Source organism: Hyla sarda, chromosome 4, assembly GCF_029499605.1.
Source record: "Hyla sarda isolate aHylSar1 chromosome 4, aHylSar1.hap1, whole genome shotgun sequence".
NCBI lineage: Eukaryota > Metazoa > Chordata > Amphibia > Anura > Hylidae > Hyla > Hyla sarda.
This window is the reverse complement of record NC_079192.1, coordinates 302,049,131-302,066,851: the sequence shown is the minus strand read 5'-3', so window position 1 is coordinate 302,066,851 and position 17,721 is coordinate 302,049,131. Positions and strand designations below refer to the sequence as shown.

Sequence of the window (17,721 nt, the reverse complement as noted above, 5' to 3'; positions counted from 1 at the left end):
ATACAATATCAAGTGGCAAGTAATCTGTAAGTAAAGACAAATAAAACAGCATTAAATAAAAATAAAACTCTGCTGGGACTGAGACATAATAAAATGAGACAAATGCCTTTTGTGCTCAAGGCATTACAAAACACAACAAACATACAGCAATTCTCAAAATAGTCACAGTATGAATAATGTATAGTGGATGGAAGTACTATATGTATTAAAGTATTGTTTTAAGAGTGACCTTCAGTTATACCGCATAGCTAAGACATACAACTCACAATTTAGCTAACCAGAAATTGTGAGGCATTTGCTTAGAAGGCATTGTAAACCCAGAGATAAACAATGAGCCTCAATGTGTTCTGTATCATATTTTCTGTGCTTTTCTCCTTCAGGGACCAATAATGTACTGCTAATAGATACACACATATATATAACATCAAAAGAGTACTTTGCATCCCTATTGGAAGCAAAGAAATTGGTTATTGTAAGCAGCAATAATATACCACCTGCAGCCACCTATTATAATAGAGGCAAAGAGAATAATGGGGTAGGTAGTGAGTTATGACATCAGATCTTAGCTGAATGTTCATCTACATAAATGCGGTAAATCTGCTACAGGCAAATTTCCTAACATTTTAGATTTTTAAGGAGGCACAATTAAGGTTTATGTGTAAAGACTCTAAAACATATATACCTATATTCTAAAGGGGAATCAAGTGTTATCTTCTGACAAGTTCTATTTTACAAGATAAAACCATCAGCCTGCGGAAACCTGCTGATACCTGAATTGAAGGAGCACATGTAACACAATGAGGATCATTGACTTCTTAGAGTTCCTGGCATACCAGCCAAATGTAGTAATGTGGTGAGGGTGTGATGAGGGCAGACGTTATTACCCGAGGGGCAGAAGGCATTAACCCCTTGTATTCGTGACGCCAGGGCGTGGTTAACCTCTACACCCCCTGAGGTAGGGCCACTGGATCCTGGGCTAGGCAAGGGGCAAATAATGACTCCGACGCCAAGTTATAGAACAACGGCAGCTTTACTGAGGCAGACTGATGGAATAGTCTTTACAGCTCAGTTAGGCCCAAGGAGGTGACCAGTAACTTTAGAGACTTGCGGGCTTGCTGGGACTTGTAGTGGACTTGGACAAAATGCTACAGACCCATGCTGAATGTAGACATACGTGACTGACTTGACTAGGACGGACTAGACTTCAACCCTTGTGTAGCTTACCAGGCTTTGACGTTCACCTGTGGGGCACTTGGTGATGGAAGCGTGGCTGCATGACTAGGCCTTGGGTCTCCTCAGGACACCAGACACTGTCAGGTCTTGATTTCACTGCACTCAGCACAAAACTAACTAGCTAGCTCCTCCCAGGGTTTATATGGAGGAGACTTTGGAGGGGTCCTATAGGTCACTCACAAGTCATCTGATCACTGACACCTTCCCTGTTTACAAGACTTGGTAACAACATTTAAAGGCATATAACATTCTAAAGGCATTCTCATGCATAACATGAGGTGCTAGTTAACCATTTATGATACACAGATTAAAGGGAGGACTCAGGGAACACTCCAATAGAGTCCCCCACACAGGACAGCAAGGGTACAGGGGTACAACTCCTGTACTGGGCCACCACAGTAACACATAGAGACCATTTAGATAAATAGCCATCTGTGTAAGACATGGGCAGCATACATTCACCAAAGCAGGTGCCACTCTTACAAAGTTGCTTTTTATTTTGACTGAAAGAGTCCAGAGCTGGGGTCTCCTCTACGACTTTCAAATGGACAGGGTTTGTCTTGATAAAATAAGTAGAGATGAGCGAACTTACAGTAAATTCAGTTCGTCACGAACTTCTCGACTCGGCAGTTGATGACTTATCCTGCGTAAATTAGTTCAGCCTTCAGGTGCTCCAGTGGGCTGGAAAAGGTGGATACATTCCTAGGAAAGAGTCTCCTAGGACTGTATCCACCTTTTCCAGCCCACCGGAGCACCGGAAAGCTGAACTAATTTATGCAGGAAAAGTCATCAACTGCCGAGCAGAGAAGTTCGTGACGAATCGAATTTACTGTAAGTTCGCTCATCTCTAAAAATAAGTCTTAAATAATAGTGAGAATATTATAAAATGTGGTGCCTAAATCAGACAACTATTCCATGTTCAGAATATGTCATCTCTTGACACATATGGCTTTATGCTTGAATAAATATTTAAACAACTATAGGAGTGGTCCGCATCCCCTGATCCCACTGGACTGCCCAAACTACAAACAATATTGAAAAATGGGAAGGTGCCAAGGTAGAGATATATAAAAGTAATTTACATGTGACTAAAACAGATAAAAGCATGCAAGCGGAAGCATAAAATGCTGAGGATGATACCAGAGAAAAATGCCATATACAAGTTATATAATGGGCAGAAATAGCGCTGCTTCTCATATACACACACATTGCAGCTTATCCTGAAAAGTCACCTGAAATGACAGGTATGCTTTAAAGAAACTCCAACAATCTTTCTCTTCTTTTAAAGAGGTTTTTTTTGTTAGTGTTGATCATTCTAGCTTTGTTGCATGGATAAAAAGCAATACAAAAAAAAAAAAAAAAAAAAGATCAATTCTACTGTCACAGTGAGATGACAACCAAAATTAATAAAACATTTCATTTTTAGATGTCATTTAATGTGCATTACAATGAGCATGTATCATTTGCAGAAGATCTTGATGGATTCATTCTGCATATCTGGTAGATTTCACTGTCAGAAACAAATACTGGGAAGAGACTTACTTTATATTAGTCTTAACTGGAGAATAAAAAGACAAATATATTCAGTGTCTATTTAATCTTTAGGGAATGTGTCAGAAAATGACCTATTATTTATATCAATCAAATTAAACGTATTTTTAAAGAATTTTGTGGTGATATTGTTTTCTAATTTTCTATTTCACTGTGTATATTATAAAACAATCCTGAAATGTTGTTGTTTTTATTCTAACCTCTAGGCCTTAAACTAGACATAGACTTCCTGTTCTGTCTGTAATGAGGAGGAGGCTGCTGGGAATTGATCTATACATCATTACAGTGAAAGGTGACACCAACAGATAGAAAAGACAGAAGGTCAGCCTCCTTATTCACTGTAGAATGACCTCTGTACAGGTCACAGAGCATGCTTACAAACCTGCCACATACAAAATACAGTCTGGAGATGTTCATTGTGTCTATGTTTTTGAGGCCTACAATAAGGCATATCACTAAATGCTGTTAAAAACAGCTAAAGCTCCCCCTATAATAATGTACAAAAATAAATCAAAAGAATTAGAAAAACAAAACATTTTTCAGTATCTCGGCTCTATTGAGTAAAAATTAAAAAAAAGTCTAGACGACACATTCACTTCAAGTAAACATTAAAGGGGTACTCCACTGGCCAGCGTTTGGAACATTTAGCTCTGAACTCTGTGTACGCGCTGCTGAGTTCCACCATGCCCCCTTGTGATATCATGCTCCGCCCCCTTAATGCAAGTCTGGCTGACCCTCTGCAGCACTCACACAGTGTTCGGAACTAAATGTTCCAAATGTTGGCCAGTGGAGTACCCCTTTAAGACATGGACAACCTCCTTAAAGGCTGCAGATATTAGGCTCTGTCCACACTACCACCAGAGACTCCACCTTTGTGGATAGCTCTATATGATGTAACAGGAAGAGAAAGCACAGCATGCTGGGCTATTCTTTCCATACAGACACTATTATGAAACCTGAAGGACCCCATTAGAAGTCACTGGGCTCTCTTAGGCACAGTTGTTCCCTGCCATTTGATGATCCAGCACTGTCTGTACTTCTGTTTTAATGGAAGCCATGATGGTGTGAACAGAACCTAAGGCAGAGAAGCCCTAACAACTATTGATAGGTATCTCTCACCTATCAATTGCCACTTTCTTGGCACCACTGTATAGAAAAAAGGAAAAAAAGATAAAAAGATAATATAATATATAGTGTGCTTTAAAGAGAAGAAAAAAAATAACACTCTGGGTAAACTTAAAAAACAAATCTTAGCCATAAAGGAGGGTGGCCCTTCAGGCAGAAAACTATTAGAAGCATGGTCATTCAGTTGTTTCTTCAATATCCTGAATTAGGATGTGTTGTTTATTCATTCTTTATGGTTGAGACACTTCTGCTTCTAGTTCTAATGTTAGTCCTTATTGCAGCCGCTGCTTAAGATAGATCCCTGTGGGTTAAGCAGAAATCTTTTCAGTAGAAATGCTCTTTTGATGAATGTGATGCCGCTTTCTGCAGAACTTCAGTATGCATTTTCACATCAGAGAAACTTTGTAGCATGAGATTGTTAATAAGTGTGTCATCAATCATCAGCAAAACAAATTAGCCAGCTCGTCTTTTACAGCCGACACTCAAGAAAAACACATAGCTGCATGTGAACTGTGGCAGCTTTACATAGTGCCATCCCTAATGTAGTCATATTACTTGGGATCAGGCTGTACAGATAAAAATAATCAGGTACCATGTAAGCCGAAGAAAAGATATTTAGGTGGTGTTAAATACTTTTGTGCCAAATAAACAAAACAAAAGTATAATAGAAGCGGTCGGTTTTCTAATGAAGGTATCACTCATTCATAGGCAACATGTACAAGACTGATCCTTAAAAGAAGAAAAGTTCTATAAATATAATTCCCTGAGTTGTCCTTCTTTTTTTTTTCAAGTTTTTAACCCCTTACCAGCCAATAGTTTTTAGTTCTGAATTACCAGTTTTATTTAGCAATCAAGTTTTTTCTGGTGGATGAATGCGCCTACCCTTTTTATTTATCTATTTATTTATTTTTTTCCATAATCTTTTGTGTTTCTTACATTTATTAAGGTTGAACTATACAAAAAGAAAAATAATAATAATAAAAAATTGTATATATATTTTATCTCAATAAAATTTTTTTTATATATATATATATATATATATATTAATATTGTTTATTTAACCTTTTTAAACAATCAAATTCACACTAAAACTAAAAAAAAAAAAAATAAGAGCTGCACATCTATAGGTATACACTATATCTTAAGGCCACTCTTGAAACAATACTTTAATACTTTAAGTACTTTCACCCAGTATACATTATTCATATTGTGACTATTTGGAGAATTGCTTTATGTGTTGTTTGTTGTGTTTTGTTATACCCTTAGCACAAATAGACATTTGTCTCATTTTATTATGTCTTGGTCCCAGCACAGTTTTATTTAATGCTGTTTTATTTGTCTTTACTTACAGGTTACGTGCCACCTGATATCATATGAGCTTATTATTTTTGTTTATTGTGCTGTTCCTTTCATTTTAAACCCTTCTTGCTACTAAACAGTGGGGGGAAAAAGATTACAGCATAAAAGGAAAAAAGGTTATGTATGGAACTTGGCAGATTCATAGTCGTTTTGGAAAACATGAAAATGTTTCATTTAGTTTAAGAAGTGAATAATATTAGAGAATACGCTAGTACTGACATAATCCAGGCTTTGTGTGCTTGGATAACAATAAAATGGCCAAATGAAACATATGCAAAATTGGCAGTGTAATAAAAGGCAGTTTAGATGTAAGCCATGTTTTACAGGATCTGCAGTTTTTCATGAACAATACTGGGAAACATGATTTGTGATACTGTGACAACTCCCTACTCTATGTAACAGTTGACAGCTTTGTTGTCCGTGTCCACCTCTGGTAACAAAGCATGATATCTGCTATTCTAGAATAAAATTAGTGATAATCTGGACCTGCAAAGAGGATATGAAACATGTATACTGTACATGTCCACACAGCACTCAATAAGGACTGTAATACACAGATTTCTCACAGAAACAGATAGATCATCATAGGATCATACAGTGACCCAAAGCCCTTTCGGTAAAAGCTGACTACTTGGAAATGTTAGTGATGACAAAAAAGACTAATCATGGGCACTTTTTATATACACGCACTATTGGGAAGCATGGGATGCCGGTGCCAGCTGTAAATGGCTTGGTGTCCCAGCATCTTGATTGGCCAGCTTCTCCATTGCAGGGAATGACAGTGTCATACCACATGGCACTCATTCCCCTGACAGCCAGGAGTTGCTTCACAGAGCACAAGGACAGGCATGGTGAAGGAGCTATAAAAGTATTTAATACATTTTTGTTCTAAACAGCTTGGTGCCACTAGGTATGGAGCCTCAATTCCCAAGCCCTCTCTTACATCACGTACATCATGGGTTGTTAAGGGATTAAACTGGCTAAGGCTGGGTTCACATTTATCAGGCTTCTGGCATAGTTTCCCTCCGGCGTGCACTGGAGGGAAACTGATGCTAGAATTGATCCCATTCATTTGAATGGGACAGTTCACAAACATCCAGTGTCTCAATTTTGATGCCGGATGATTGGACACGCTGGAGGGCACTGGACAGGGGAAAGCAACTTGTTGTGTTTCCCTGTCTGCCATCCAGAAACCAATGCCAGGTACCATACAACTGATGACAACTTGTCATCAGTTGTGGCATCAGTTGTGTCGAGATCTAGGCTGAGTTTACCTATGCCGGACATATGTGAACCCAGTCTTACATGATGTACACCACATTTTCGATGTTTTTTAAAACTTTGCAACTCACAAAAAAGGGCATGACTTACCAAAAAGAATGTGAGTAAGGAAAAATGACATAGCTTAAAAAGTGACATTTTTGGGTCTACATTTAGAGGATAAAGTAAGCCAACTAATAAAGTATGCAAACTTACACTAGACAATCTAAAGATGTTCAACCAGTCTGAGCAGCTGTAAAAAAAAACGAGCGCAGTCTTCAGACTGTCTAATCTAAATTTACACTGTGTTAGAATTAGGCCGGTTTTTATTATACCCCCCCCCCCCTCCCAGTGGGGATATAATTACCTTTTGTATAAAGTGTCTGACAGTCATGCAGTTTCTATATTAATCCGTAGTACAACGACAAAGCAAAAGCCGGGGAGTTATTAAGGTTACCCTCCCATACAGATAGTTGTTTCTTAATTTCGTTCTTGTTCCTGCAGCCCATAATACATTTTTAATGTATTTTTTTAAGCAGGTAATGACATTACCGCACATTAATTTGGTTTTAAGTGTTTTGATAATTGATGCTATTATAGTCTGATAATTTGCACTTAAAGATTGTAATTGGATAGATACATAAATCTCTGCCATGTACATTTAAAATGTCCTGATAAAGACCTAAGGTGGCTTAGAAAGCGTCATCAACACCAGTTCTTCTTCATTAATGTGGCTGTTATACTTTATTGAAACATCTACTTATATTTCATGGATTGTTCAGTCAGAAAGGCTTCTGGCCAGACTGTGTTTTGGGATCCCTCTATTTAGCATGCAGTCAGATACTCTATATCCCTGAGCAAAGCATTTGGTCTTGTTTGGTGACTTCATTTTGCTTTAGCCCAGTAAAATATTCTACATAGGTAGCATGACTGTTTTCTGGGGATTCTCAAAGCTGTCTTCAGACTACAGAAGTTTTCCAAGTATTGTTGGAAAAAAGAAAAGAGAAATGTATTGATCCTTTGAGTCCTATGAGGATAACCTGCCTGAAGACAAGCTTGAAAGTCAGTGATTGAGATCGCTCCTTCAAAACCTCCAAGCCACAATATGAACAAAAGTGCAAGTCTAAAGGACGTTTGAAGTTATACATGGATGAACAGAGGTGAAATAATCAGGATGGGATCAGTAGGACCATGAGACAAGAATCACCTGCGTTCATGTAATAAAATCAAGAAAATTGACAATGCGGCTTGGTGTGTATTTTACAGTAAATCTTGGGTTTGTGCAATTGGTATTAAACCAACTCTTCAATCCATACAGTTCAGAGAGGGAAAATGGTATTGCCGAAGTGTGATCATAAACCATGCACCTGAAAATAAGTGCAAACACAGCACAGACTAAGATAACACTGCATTTGTACTATCCATTCATGGAGGTATACACTTTGATGGCCATTTACTATAGACACCTCTCCTTTTACCATTCGAGACTCCCTGTATGGCAGCGTTTCCCAATCAGGGTGCCTCCAGGTGTTGCGAAACTACAACTCCCAGCATGCCTGTACAGCAAAAGGCTGCCAAAGGCTGTTCAGGCATGCTGGGAGTTGTAGTTTTGCAACATCTGGAGGCACTCTGGTATGGAAACACTGCTGTATGGGAACTAGACACATGACCCCTCAATGGGACTGCACATTAGAATGGTGATATCAACAGAGCTAAACAATCTCAAACATAGTATGGTTATTAGTGCTAGACTAGCCAGGACTTTAAAGACCATTACAGAGTACCTCTCGTGATCTTGTTAAATTTGATAATCCTCCCAGTTCACTGCCCCCATCATGATGAACCACCCCCTGCCTGTATTTTCTGCTCAGTCAGATTCACAGACTGGGAAGGGGCATTCCCCAGCAGGTGTGACATCATCTGAAGTCATACAGGGGGGAACGTCCTCCCTCTCTCTGCTACACACAGCAGAGAGCAGTGAACTGTGAAAGATGAGCTAGGATTGGCTAAGGCTGCACCCCCCCTCCTTCAGCACTTCATGATTTTGGACTTCTGCCAGGCGAACAGGAGTCCAAAGTCTGTGCAAAAGATGGGGGGAGTGGTTGAATGTGCTCTTGACAAGTAGGGAGACACCTAGTAGCAGCTTTTTTAAACACAAATAAAACATAGAAAACTTCATTTTTTTAAACAAAGTACATTAGATGAAAATATTTTAACATGCTCTCTATATTTTAAAAGGTTATACTAGCTTTCTAGACATCAGATAAACATGATAGGGGGGATTTATCAACTGGCGGGCATCTGCTTGCTTGTATTCTCTTTGTGTTTCTATTTTGTGCCTTGACTTGCTGTGCGCTTGCAGATGATATGGTTTGCAGTTGCACTTATTGGTGCACAAATGTACTCCAGTGACCTATTGGCGTGTGAATGTGTGTGAGCTTTTCATAGTCTTTTGCACTATCCAGGGGCTCCCTGTCATTTACTTAAATTTAATGACGTTTGTCACATGATGAATTTTGTGCAGTATTTTGGAAATCACAACAGTGCAGTATTGGCCAAAAATCTTCATTCATGATAAATCCTCCTTATTGGTGACATAGCATTTGTACCTAATAATGGTCATTCTTTTCTCTTTTTTTTTTAATAATATGTGATAAAGAACAGTGTTCCCTTAAGTTATAATGCACTTACATTGCAATATATTCAACATACCATTGTCTTTCCTGTACTATTGTAAATTTAAACCATATTTTACATACAATGTGATAAACAATCTGAATGGCTATGTAAATGCCATGACTAAGGGTCCAGCCTGACCCGAAACGTGTTGGTGTTTACTGTGCTGTCCATGTGATCCTCAATAAAGTACCTGTTGCACTTAATCCTGCGCTGGAAATTCTTCTTCTTATACTGCTATTTGGACCGGGAGCTCTGCCGACCTAATCCGGGGCGCAGGTGGAGGTGTTAAGCGGAGGTGAGCTGTCATTTCCGTTTCTCCTAAGTGTAAATGGCTAACCCATGTGAATAGTCATCTTTAAGCAAAACACACAAAGTGCATGCACTGATCGCTTACCTAGTAGAGCTTCTCTACAGTGTAGTGCAATACTTTGTATCCTGAACTGCTTTTAGCCTATGCCAGGATGAGCTGTACAGTTTGTATTGTACAGATCCCTGAAGAAGCTCCTGTGATTTATATTGAAAGTAATTTACAGCTTCCAGCAACTATTTCTTACTTTTATATGTAAGGACTTGCTTTAATCTTTATTTTTCTTATTTTTCTTGACATTTAAGGGACTTTGGAACAAATGACTAGTTTAGTTTCCACTAGTTTTTGGTCTCAGGATACAATCATTTTAACTTACAATGTTTGTACTGGAACCAATTAATATTGTATCTTGAGGGATCACTTTATAAGAACCCTATATACTGTTGTATACTTTATAGTGTGATAAGGTATTGAGATGTGATGAGGTGAGAGCTTTACTATTCAGTGTTTAGCTTAGAATACATACATGCAATTCGGATAAATGCCTTTTGGCTTTTGGAGGTTCCAGAGGAGCTCCAAGCTACACAATGACACCAGTATTCTTCCAGCCCAAAGATCTTCTCCACTTGCTGCCTAGAGATGTCAATCCTCACTTCCATAACAGGCAGACCTAAAGAGATAGAGATAAAGACATCATCAATACACAGTAATAGCATCTGTACAGGTTAAAGGGGTACTTTAGTGGAAAACATTTTTTTTGTAAATCAACTGGTACCAGAAAGTTGAACCGATTTGTAAATTACTTCTATTTAAAAATCTTAATCCTTCCAGTACATATCAGCTGCTGTATGTTCTACAGGAAGTTCTTTACTTTTTGAATTTATTTTCTGTCTGACCACAGTGCTCTCTGCTGACAGCTCTATCCATGTTAGGAACTGTCCAGAGCAGGAGAGGTTTGCTATGAGGATTTGCTCCTGCTCTGGACAGTTTCTGACATGGACAGAGGTGTCAGCAGAGAGCACTGTGGTCAGACTGAAAAGAACTATGCAATTTCCTCTGTAGTATACAGCAGCTGATAAGTATTGGACGGGTTAAGATTTTTTAGTAGAAGTAATTTACAAATCTGTATAACTTGCTGGCACCAGTTGATTTACAAAAGATTGTATTCCACCGGAGTACCCCTATAAAGCATGTTTTTTTAACTATTCAAACTGGTCCAGTGTACACATTGTATCATTATTGTCACAGGGGTTTTCTGGGGTAAACTTATTATCGGCCTATCCACAGATAAGACCATCAATAGTGGATTGGATGTTTGGGCTAGGCACAAAACCCCATTTAACAGTTTGCTAAGGATATGGGCAAATAACTGCATTTGTATAATGAGATATATAATTACATATTTTGCATTCAGCATGACATATCCACTGTTAGCAGACTAGGAATCGTATGCTGTTTTGTCATGCACTAAAAAATGTTCCAAACTTTAAATAATAAAACAGTGAAATCAGTTGTTATAAAGCATTTGGACTTTTTTGCTAGTGCCAGTCCTTTCCTTCCCTTAAGATGACATAGATCAATATAAGGATCCATCACCTCCCTCCATCCCTTAATTCTAGACAATAGGTTTACTTAGTTGTAATCATTGTAAAATGTTGTATGTCCATCTACCATCTTGGCTTCTCATATTTTAGTACCAGGGGAGGAGGTGCTCCTTGTAGGTAGAGTCAGCCAGTAAGAAAGGATTGTACTGCACAGAATAAGACACTCATTAGGAAATCTCCAAATTTATTTTATTCATGCAGCATACCTAAAACCAGGTCAACAGGGAATGAGAGTAAGCCTTTTCAAGGGGTACTCTACTGCCTCAGCATTTGGAATATTTTGTTCTAAACACTGAGTGCAGGCAGCGGGGCTTGTGACATCATGGTCACGTCCCTCGAGACATCACGTCACGCCCCCCCTCAATGCAAGTCTGTGGGAAGGGGGCATGATGACCACCCTGCCCCCTCCCATGGACGTGCATTGAGGGGGCATGGTGTGACATTATGAGGGGGTGTGTTCGTGACATCACGAGCCCCGGCACCTGCACTCAGCGTTCGGAACAAAATGCGTTAAGAACATTGAAGCAGTGGAGTACCCCTTTGAGTGCTAGTAGCACCTTAAACGTATGTTAACATGGTGGAATTTGTGCAGATTTTCCCAATGGGATTCTGCTGCACTGTTCACACAGTGAAATCTCTGCGCCAGATGTTTCTGCAGCAGAAATTCCAATTTCGGCATCCGCAGAAAGAATAGACATGTCTACGGACTCCGCAAAGAAATGCTTTGCCATCTATGAGACGGCATATATCCGAGTGGTCCTAGTGCCTGCCAGATTGGGCAAATGAGTGGAATGTTCGCATGTGTTTTCTGTGCAGACATTCCGCACAAGTTCCGCAGTGTGAACTCGGTCTAAGTCATACTACACAAAAGTGCTCAAAACTAGACTTCAATAGGGAACACCTCACATCACTATCCAATCGCCTAATCTACTAAATTAACCCTATCTAGTTAGATGTAGAACATCACTAAAACTGAAAACTGTAAAATGTATTTACATAAACGAGTCACAACAAAAAAACAAAAAAGAGAGTCAAGCAATGACATAAATTATTGTCCTCAGTAGTCAGTGCAGCTCCTCATGTCATCATGCTTCATACGATATGGATGTACATCAATGCTACTGAATGCCACAGTAGTTTTAGTACCTTATCATTTTCTGGACCTATGCTTGCTGTCAGTAAATGAAAACATTCTTGATTATATCCTTAATAACAAAACCTGTAGAGTAAAAAGGTGAATATAGTCCTCTACTCTAAGCAGCTGTGACTCCAAGCTAATATTTTTATCCACATAAAGCAGTTATTTTGTAACAAACTGGTAGGACTGGACAGAAAGTAGCGCTACATCATTACTGATATATTTGGAAGATTTTTTAGATTGTATCCACCTCTCAGATATCATTAGGACTGGGATAGGATGTGTTTTTACTCTCTATGGGGGAGATTTATCTAAACCAGTCCAGAGGAAAAGTTGCTGAGTTGCCCATAGCAACCAATCAGATCGCTTCTTTCATTTTTGAAAAAGCCTCTGAAAAATGAAAGAAGCGATCTGATTGGTTGCTCTGGGCAACTCAACAACTTTTCCTCTGGTCAGGTTTTGATAAATCTCCCCCTATATTATAAATAAATATATGGTGCCAAAGCCTTTCATTCTTATATTTTTGCAAAGGCATATGAATATTATGTCATACAAAACAGAACAGAAATAAAAAGAAGCATATTTTATCAGATGCCTTATTACAGACATATTCTACTCTAGGAGCTTGTAGGAGAAGAGGGTATGTTAAAAGCAGGAGGCACCACACAGGACACTTTGGGGGAGATTTATGAAAACCTGTTCAGAGGAAAAGTTGCCCATAGCAACCAATCAGAGTGCTTCTTTCATTTTGCAGAGGCTTTGTTAAAAATGAAAGAAGCAATCTGATTGGTTGCTATGGGCAACTCAGCAACTTTTCCTCTGGACAGGTTTTCATAAATCTGCCCTTTGTGCCACCAAACAAGTTCTGTGCACACAATGCTGGCATGTGTATGGATTGGCATGTGTATACAGTTCTTAAATGGGTACTTCATCCTTAGACATCTTATCCTCTATCCAAAGCATAGGGGATAAGATGTCTGATCGAGGGGTCCCGCCGTTGAGGACCCCTGCGATCTTCCTGATGCCCCCAGCGTTCTTTTCAAGCGCCGGGTGCATCGCAGAAGGCTCATGACGTGACGAGCCTCTGCTTCGCATTGCTGGTGCATCGGATGTCTGGGGTGCCGCAGCTAAGATCGCAGGGGTCCCCACGCAATCAAACATCTTCTCCCCTATCCTTTGGAAAGGGGATAAGATGTTTTAGGGGCAGAGTACCCCTTTAAAGTCTCAACACCACAACTTGTGTCTACATACCCTACTAGTGCTGCATAGTGGTTCTTGTTCTGGTGGATCCAGTCTGTGTCTGCATTACATGGATGGTATGCACTGGTACATTTTCCCTGTACTACTTTTGACTTCAAGGAAAATGTGTGGCTGCCCATGTCTTCCCTGGAGATTACAGCTATTTCGGGTTAGAGAAGCTAAATAGATCAACAGGAAAGAAGACAAACTCTTTTTTGAGCTTTATTTGCATAAATCTCCTTTAGGCTAGGTTTCCATTATTTTTTTTTACACCTTAAAAACGCCAGCAAAAATGCCAGAAAAACTACAACCACTTTTTCCTGCCTTAGGCAGTTTTTCTGGCGTTTTCCCTGGTGTGTGGAAACAGACAATTTTGTCCCCTGTGGCAGTTTTTTCATTGTCTTCAGGTACCACTCTGTGGGTCGGATGCTGAGCGCCCGGTCCACAGAGTGTAAGGAGATGAGGAGTGATGTACAGCATCACTACTCACCTCCCCGGCCGTATAGTATACAGGGGTGCATAGTGTACCCGTGTATACTGTACAGGAGCTGGGAATCCTGTCATTATACTGACTAAACTCTCTGCTCCTATTGCCCCTATCTATAGATAGCTGTATATAGTGTATACAGAAGCCGACATCCACTTACCTCCCTTGCTCCTGTCCCGGCCGGGTCCATGTAGCTCCACCCCTAGTGATGATGGCATTATCACTAGCCAAAGGCTGTCTGGGCATGCTGGGAGTTGTAGTTTTGCAATAATTGTAGGCTCTCTGTTTGGGAAGATATTGCATTATGGGCGCTCTCCCCAGTAGAGAGCGCCAAAAATGTCCTAACTAATTTTTTGTGTTTCTTCTTTCTTCTCGTTTCAGATCTGTGTATGCAGAGGGTTATGGCAGATTCGGAGGACTAAGGTGGGGAATAAAATGGTTAACAAGGGCTGTGGGGAAGTGTTTTTTTTTAAATAAAATAGTTTTTCCAATGTGTCGTCTTTTTTTTTTTATTGAATTTTCAGGCTTAGTAGTGGAAGCTGTCTAGTAGATGGAATCCCTAACTAAGCTGGGCTCAGCGTTGGCCCCAAAAACAACTAGCGCTAACCCCCAATTATTACCCTGAAACCCACTGCCACAGGGGTGTCGGGAAGAGCCGGTACCAACAGGCCCGGAGTGTCACTCCTGGGCCTAGGCAGTAACAGGCTGGAGTTATTTAGGCCGGGTAGGGCCAGTAACAATGGCCCTTACCAACCAACCAAGCAGCAACAGGCTGACGTTATCAGGGTGGGCGAGGACCATTGTTACTTGCCCCCCCCCCCCCCCCCCCCCCGGCCTAAATAACACCAGCCTGTTACCGCCTAGGCCCAGAAGCTCAATTTTTTACACTACAGGCCTGTTGGTCTCGGCTCTTCCCGGCACCCCTAAGGCGGTGGGTACCGAGGTAATAATTGGGGAATAGCACTAGCTGTTTTGGGGGCTAACTCTAAGCCCTGGCTTAATAATGGATTTTGTCTATTAGACAGCTTCCACTACTAAGCCTGAAATTTCAATGAAAAAAAAAAGACGACACATTGGAAAAATTATTTTATTAAAAAAAAACACTCCCCCACAGCCCTCGTTAACAATTTTATTAAAAGGGAGAAAAATCCGGTTCATCCGCAGTAGTCCTCCGAATCCACCATAATCCTCTGCATACACGAATCTGAAATGAGAAGAAAAAATATCACAAAATATTGGTTAGTACATTTTTGGCGCTGTCCGCTGGGGAGAGCACCCATATTGCAATGTCTTCCGTAACAGGGAGCCTCCAATTGTTGCAAAACTACAACTCCCAGCATGCCCAGACAGCCTTTGGCTGTCTGGGCATGCTGGGAGTTGTAGTTTAGCAACAGCTGGAGTCTCCCTATCTGGGAAGACACTGCCAGAAGGATCTGTTCACTTTATACAAAACGTATAAAGTGTACAGAGCCTCACACTTACCAGCCTGGCTCCCATCTGAAGCTCTGCCCCTAACGATGTCATCACTAGGGGCGGAGCTACACAGACCCAGCCGGGACTGGAGGGAAGTAAGGGGACTTTGTCTTCTGTATACACTATATACAGCTATCTATAGATAGCTGTATATAGTGTATACCGCCAAAGGGTTAACCTACACTGTCCAGCAGTGTAAGTTAACTCTTTACTTGCTGGGCTGGTGCATAGCGCTCAGCTCAGCAAGGGGTTAAGTGACCCAGCAATGTGTATACTGTATATACATTGCAGGCTCACTGTAAGTTCTTGCAGGGCAGTAGATATACGATGTATATCTACTGCTCAGCATCAGCTGTCCTCCCGTCTCTATAGCCATGGGTACAGCTGATCCCGAAATTGACATCAGGATGATCGCATCGGGTATCAGGCGGAGTGACATCTGCTGTGATCTGTCACTTACTGCAGGTACTACTGCTCCCAACATAGAGCACATTCTGCTCCATGCTGGGAGCTGTAGTACCTGCATTAATAGACAGAGCACAGCGAGTGTCACTCCTGACAGCCGATGTGATCCTCCTGTATAATGTATAGATGCGGCCGGCCGCTCTTCCATGGTCCCCTGCACTGACCTATATACACCTATTCATATTTCCCACAGAGAGCTGTGATTGGCTGGAACCATCTGGCCAAATACAGCTCTCTGCGGCAAATATGAATAGATGTATATATACGGCAGTGCAGGGGACCATAGAAGAGCGTCCGGCCGCATCTATAAATTACACAGAAGGATCGCAATGGAACCCGGGCGATCTGTCAATTAGTACAGGAACTACTAGTCCCATCATGAAACAGTGTGTTCCATGCTGGGAGTAGTAGTACTACCTAAAAAATGTAAAAAAAAAAAAAAAAAAAAAAAGTGAAAAACACACACACACTACAGTTTTATTATTGTCGGCTACATTTTTAGTCCCCTGCCCGCCCACATAAATGGATCCCTGTTTAAAAATGTATAAAAAATGTTGTTATAAAAATTATACATTTCGTTAAATACAATTTTTTCCATCACTACTGTATCATTTTTATTATTTTTTTTAATGGTACACGACAAAATTTTATTAAAAAAAATAGGTATCTCCATCACTTTTTTGGATTGCTAAAGTCCAAAAAAGAATAAAAGCCGCCTGCAAAAACGCCAAAGTTAAAACCCACATGGTGTTTTTCTTGGCATTTTTCACTCCCATAAACGCCGAATTTTCAAGGAGAATTCGCCAAAGTCTCAAGGAGAGGTCATTTATTTTTAAAACTGCCAAGGAGCCCAAAAACGCCAAAAGGATAAAAAAAAACGCCAAACTGAAAAACGCCAAGTGGATATGACATTTTGCTGTTAACTATTGACTTGCAGCTAACATCTGGCCGCAACGTTTTTTCACAAAAAAAAAAAAAAAACCGCTATGCTGCAGAATGGGCGTTTTTATTGGCGTTTTTGCCCAAAAAAAACAAAACAAGTGGAAACCTACCTTAAAAGAAGAGGAAAGCTTTGGCTGCACTAGAAGTATATATTGCAGACATAAAAGACTATCTGCAATCTTCAAAATACCAGGGAGCTGCAAGGGTCTGATAGTATCACCTATCCACATGCATTGTTATTACTATGTAGTTGGTGCATATATTTGTTTTATAATATATGCCTTTTCCCAGCTAACGCCATAGACATAACAGGAAATCCGGGCCTGCCGCTAACAAGTTGAAAAGGGATTGACAGGTGAGCTGTGCTTTGGTATAAGGACTTAGACTTAAACCAACTTATTTTTCCGAAAAGGAAACATGAAAATAAAGAGAGGGGGATTATAATACAAACAGCGTAAATAAAATAAAATCTCATGAATTTAAAGTGTTCTGTGATAGAATATCACCTACAAATTCTCTGTAATTGAATAAATGTGTTTTGATCTTTTATTGCATTGTAGAAATTGGTACTCGGCACAGTATGCTTCCTTCTTTGCTGCTGAGGTGCATCTTCTGAACTCTTCTGAAGGAAAGGCAAGCACAGCTCAATATCACCTTTTCTTCTTGCTTAGCTGATTTATATAAAAATGCTCAATTTTTAGTTTTACAATCCTGACAGTATAAATACCATATACAATGCCAGTGAATTACATTTTAATGCATCATAATGTAACCATACATACAGTGAATACTTTGTGGTAATATATATATATATATATATATATATATATATATATATTTGTGATCGGGGCTCCATACG

At 40.0% G+C, this 17,721-nt stretch overlaps 1 protein-coding gene across 3 annotated transcripts in view; it reads right to left on the bottom strand.

Moving 5' to 3' along the window:
- The window catches only part of UNC5A (unc-5 netrin receptor A), a 420,372-nt gene that overhangs the window by 103,318 nt on the left and 299,333 nt on the right, over window positions 1–17,721 (bottom strand). For all 3 annotated transcript variants that reach the window (XM_056574721.1, XM_056574723.1, XM_056574722.1), the window contains one exon: window positions 10,041–10,184. In XM_056574721.1, the coding sequence (XP_056430696.1) occupies window positions 10,041–10,184 (144 nt within the window). The remainder of the gene's footprint in view (window positions 1–10,040; window positions 10,185–17,721) is intronic.